We start from the raw sequence: 5067 nt of genomic DNA, 5'->3' as shown, positions 1-5067 counted from the left end.
GAAATCACCCAAATTTTAACAACCTAGTTAGGTGGCGACTATCAATTATGCTCTAGCATCACTGCCACAATCATCAATTTAGGGGAAAGCTGAAAGGGGTAATGTAGACCAACATTATCATAACTATGGAGGTGTATGAGTATAGATTCCAAAAACTCCCTAAATCCTCTTATAGATTCAGTCGTAAACATAATCTCAAAATTCCTTAATTTTGTGAGAAATGAAACATTAGATATCGTTATCTGGGTTTAGCTTCTCTTCTATGATGCCTCTTTTTACTGAAAGAGACTAGACGATGATTATATACTCTTTGATGATGATCAATCATAGGACTTGAAATGGATGAGGTTTAGAAGGGGTTAAGATTTTCTGGTGGTTATGATCAATTTTTGCATCCAATTTCAAACTAAAAACTCACCTCTATGTATGTGTGTATGTTGCTTATCAAGTTGCAAGTGAGTGACTGAAAAAGAAGACAATGAGATGGGTGAGCTTGGTGGTCTTTTAGAGAGAGAGAGAGAGGTATGTATGTATGTTGTGTTTACCAATTATCTTTTATTTGTTTAATTATATACATTTTTAAAAAATAAACAATTCATTAAGAGTATATTAGTAGTCTTACATCGACCTAACCTTTCCTTTTTTACATAGTTAAACAGACATCTACCATAACAATTGATGTGATAAATTTTGTCGAAATGGACCTTTGATATGTTAAGCTTTGTCAAAATATACCACTCATAAAAAAAAGTTTCATAAAATCAGATTTAAAATCCATAACACCATCTGTGAAATCTCTAAATATAATTAAAAGAGAACCTTTAATTTTAAATTTTAGAAATCAGGGTCATTGATTGCATTTCAATCCTATATTTTTCACCTTTGTATTATTTGCTGACATCATGTTTGTCAACCCTTTTATTTTTGTCCACAAATTTTATAAAACATATACTACGTTTTAATTTAGGAAGTCTATTAATGAAAATTAAATCTCACCAAAAATAAAATGAATTAAATTAGGAATTCTATTGATGACAATTAAATCTCACCAAAACTAAAATGAATTAAATTAGGAATTTTATTAATTACAATTAAATCTCACCAAAAATAAAATGAAAAAATATCTCGTCCCATCCCTCATTACCAGTACCCCTACACTCTTTTTTTTTTCTTTACATAATTTATCTAACCTAAGTTTTGTAGTGAGAAAGAAAATGAGGGAAAGAAGAAATAAAATATATGTGAGCTTCGATATGTGTAGATCAGTCTTGTGTTCGATCATCATGAAAGAATGAGGAATTATATATAGATAATTTTTTTTGGATTCTACTTTAATTTGATCGTAGTTTAGATCGATTTTGGGTACGTTTTAGATTATGTTTCTTTTATTCTGTTTCAACTATGAAGTTCCAATCTATAAAACCTTTCAATTTAAGTTTAAATCCATAATGGTTACATTTTCTGAATTTGCTTCTATTTTTGTTCTTATGATTTGTATTGTTGATTTTGAGTTTTTAAGTTATAGATATCTGGAGAGCAAAATGATGGAAACAGCAGCACCGCTACCTCTTATCCACTGTTTCGATTTAGAAGATATGTCCACTAGGTAGTGAATTTGTATATGTCGATTTTCTTTTTTATTTTTACATTTTTGTATATGCATTTAGTCAATGATTTTGTTGTGGCTTACCAAGTCATGAATGTAAGATATACTCGAGTCAATATCTATAATGTTTTACCCATTCGATCCATTTCTGGATTTGGTGATGAAATTTAAACCCTTATACCAGTGAGTGATCCACATATTCTACAACTCAGCAAAACCCAATGGTGATATGTGTTTTGATTTATTTAAAAAAAATCTTTTAAAGATACAAATTGGGCTCACAGACATAAGTTATTTACCTATCCTTTTTTAATATTATAAAAAAACATCTTTTAGACTCAATAGCAAAGAAAAGACAAAGTTTTAGTATACCATGTAAATAGATTACATCGATAAATCTTATTGGAAAATGTTTGGGATTGATTAATTTTGGTTAAATTAACTTGCGTTGTCTGGGCATGCCGAGAAGCATAGTAAGAACCTTTCACAAACTTATTCTTTCGTTTAACTGGTTTGAATCTTCTTATTGAGTTTACTTTCTCAAGGATAAATGAGTACACCATACACTCTTGAAAATAGGGTTGGGAATATTGTGAGTATCAATGTTTTCTTAGCAATAAGAGAAGATATTAGTATAAAACTTGCAATATAAATCATTTTTAATTACAAACAAAGATATGTGAAGGATTATCTTTAGAATTTAAATTGCAATATATAACATACAAATCGTATGGAATTTTCATTATGTTCCATTCCATGCCTCGCAAACATGTTTCTGGAATGGAATTACTTATTCTGTTATCTTGCTTTTACGATTACCTATCCATTTCATTTCTTTGTTGTTCCATTCTTTGCAACCTCACATATCTCAAAAAAGTAATTCTGAAATCCATCATACAATAAAAAATGTTTTATAAACTCCTTTAAGGGAAGAAGAAAGATAAGACTAAATGAGTATATGGTGTTAATCTAATTATGATGTTCTTTCATCTCTATTTGCATGTTTCTAGATTGTTTCTTGTATTATCTATAAAATATTGTTGTTATATTTGAAAGTTCATTTTACCCTTTTCATCTTTTTGTGTGTATATTTTAATATTTCAGGTTTTTTTAGAGTATTTGAGGAATCGTTTCTGCTTGGTAGTGGGGTAAAGTCAAGGGCCCTAAAACTGGAGGGTAGTTGTATTTATAGCCACTTAAATATTGAAGATTTTGGTTGGCATTAATTTCAATAATCATATGTACCTTAGAAGTGAAAAAGGATTGAAATTACTCATATATGACGTGGAAGGTCATCCACCTAAATTTATCGCGTCACAAGTGAAAAGAGAATTGAAGTTACTCATATATGACGAGGAAGGTCATCCAACTAATACAACAAAAAGTTATGTCTATAAAAAGATCCTTCAACGATTATAGATATTTAGGTGTTTCATTGTTTTTTTTTTCCAGACATTTCAATGTTACCAATAATGCTAAGTCTGTTTCTATTACTTTATTTTTTTTATAGTTCCAATTTTTTTATACCTTTATATGTACATTTTTATATGTTCCCCGCGTTTTACGCGGGTGATAATCTAGTTTTATCTATAATATTTTAGTATTAGAAAAGGCCACTGTCCATAGATGGAAATTGAATGGACATACGGGAGATAAGAGATTGAGACTTTTAAAAGTACATAATGATCCAGTGGGCTTTTAAAGTTAATGGGCTGCCTACATGATTAGTCTTAATGTCTTGTATCAACAAGACTTTGGTTACAGCGACACCAATCATCGTCAAATTGCAGAGTCGCCATTGATCATCTCTATCTCTTTCTCTCTCTGAAACACACAGTATAAGATACAGAGATAAAGGATGGTAAGAGAAGTATCGGAAAGCTGTATGGATAGCTTGTTAACGGAGATTGTATCGTCGTATTGCAACCGATTCTACGCCAATAAGCCGGAGCTCGCTGCTCGGAGAATCGAAGCGATTGGTTACCAGGTCGGCCATCAGCTCTCTGAAAGGTACGTAAATCACCTAACACATACACACACAAATTCAATTCAACCTCAATTTTTATATCATATCGCGAAATGATTCTATTTATTAAGATTGTAGGTCAGTTTGGTTGGGTATTGGTTATGTTTCCTATGTCTGTATTTATCGATCCAAATTTACTCACTCTTTTGACTATCAGTTAACATAAACTAGGGTTCTTTCCAATTAAACTACCTCCACAGATATTTCATATCACCACTCTAGGATTATAAACTGTTGAATTAAGAATTTTTCAGGATTTTACATACATACATTTAAACTATAGAGTATCTTGTTATTAAAATCAATCTTCTTATTCGTATTTCACTATGAGATACCTTAGTTAGTATGTCGACAAAAAAACTATAGTAACTGAAAATGGCGAGTTTTGATTGTTGTGTTAGGTATACAATGGAGCGCCCAAGGTTTAGTGATCACCTAGAAGCAATCAAGTTTATCTGCAAGGATTTCTGGTCAGAGCTCTTCAAGAAGCAGATAGACAATTTAAAGACTAATCATAGAGTAAAACTTCATATCTCAAGTTCTACAACTAAAAGTCATTGTTTTAAATGTTTAATTCGGTGGCTTTTTTGTTCTTTTGTTACAGGGTACATTTGTATTGCAGGATAATAAATTCCGGTGGCTTTCACGCATGTCAGGAGATCCATCAATGGAGATCTCTGGTGCTTCTCAAGATCCTTCTGCCATATCTGAAAACAAAGCAGCACAAGCAACAGGCATGCATCTTTACTTCCCTTGTGGAATTATAAGAGGAGCACTTTCAACTTTGGGAATCCCTTGTGCTGTTTCAGCTGATATTTCAAACCTTCCTGCATGTAAGTCTTCAACTGCCTTCTCTGTAAAAAGAAATAAATATTACAGTATATGATAAATTATTACAATCACATGGACTAAATTTCTTAAAGACAAGATAAACAAATCAAGATCATAAATCATTAATTTGTTTGTAATGTTGTTGAGGGGTTTTTTCAGGTTCGTTTGTGGTGCGGATAAAGGTGTAGGGATGAGTAGAAGAGTTTATAAAAATAGGCCGAGAGGTACTCACTCGACTTTTTCCTGATCTTCAAACCAAGCTCTATATATACCTTTCGTTTTCTCTTTCATGATTATGTAAGTAAACAGGATTTGAAACAAAGTAATTTAGGTGTTAATAAAAGTTGGTGATTTTTATGGGTACGAATAAAAATTGTTACTGTATGGCTTCAAAACTGCAGAATTTGTGTTTAATATTAGTCGATGTGTAGATATTTTATAAGTTGGTTTTGTAAATCGTATGAAGATCGAGTTTATAACCAAGCGTCATTTTATCACGGGAAAATGACTTATAAACCCAACGAAGTTTTCAAACCGTTCCAAAAACCCAATTATGTTTTGTCTGTTCAAGAAAACCCAACGAACTAATATTTTGTCTAAAAAA

General features: G+C 31.3%; 1 protein-coding gene across 2 annotated transcripts; it reads left to right on the top strand.

The window, feature by feature from the left end:
- Window positions 1-3357: 3357 nt before the first annotated feature.
- On the top strand, window positions 3358-4847 carry LOC111877766 (uncharacterized). Of its 2 annotated transcripts, none has more exons than XM_042902856.2 (4): window positions 3358-3616; window positions 4034-4151; window positions 4255-4465; window positions 4623-4847. In XM_042902856.2, exons 1-4 carry the CDS (start codon window positions 3465-3467, stop codon window positions 4649-4651), a joined length of 510 nt encoding a protein of 169 aa, XP_042758790.1. In that variant the 5' UTR covers window positions 3358-3464; the 3' UTR covers window positions 4652-4847. The 2 variants fall into 2 exon arrangements, with proteins under 2 accessions (XP_042758790.1, XP_023730045.1); XM_023874277.3 differs by having other exon boundaries at window positions 3360-3616; window positions 4237-4465.
- Window positions 4848-5067: the final 220 nt, after the last annotated feature.

The sequence above is a fragment of the Lactuca sativa genome, chromosome 5 (assembly GCF_002870075.4).
Source record: "Lactuca sativa cultivar Salinas chromosome 5, Lsat_Salinas_v11, whole genome shotgun sequence".
Lineage (NCBI taxonomy): Eukaryota > Viridiplantae > Streptophyta > Magnoliopsida > Asterales > Asteraceae > Lactuca > Lactuca sativa.
Note: the sequence above shows the minus strand (reverse complement) of the source record. Positions and strands in the feature narration are given on the sequence as shown.

Bases quoted from the DNA above. Each gene is read 5' to 3' on its own strand.
- LOC111877766 (XM_023874277.3), top strand. From the start codon at position 3,465: ATGGTAAGAGAAGTATCGGAAAGCTGTATGGATAGCTTGTTAACGGAG. The intron at 4,152-4,236 runs GTAAAACTTCAT...CTTTTGTTACAG, and splicing joins ATTTAAAGACTAATCATAGA to GGTACATTTGTATTGCAGGA. The intron at 4,466-4,622 runs GTAAGTCTTCAA...GGGTTTTTTCAG, and splicing joins TATTTCAAACCTTCCTGCAT to GTTCGTTTGTGGTGCGGATA.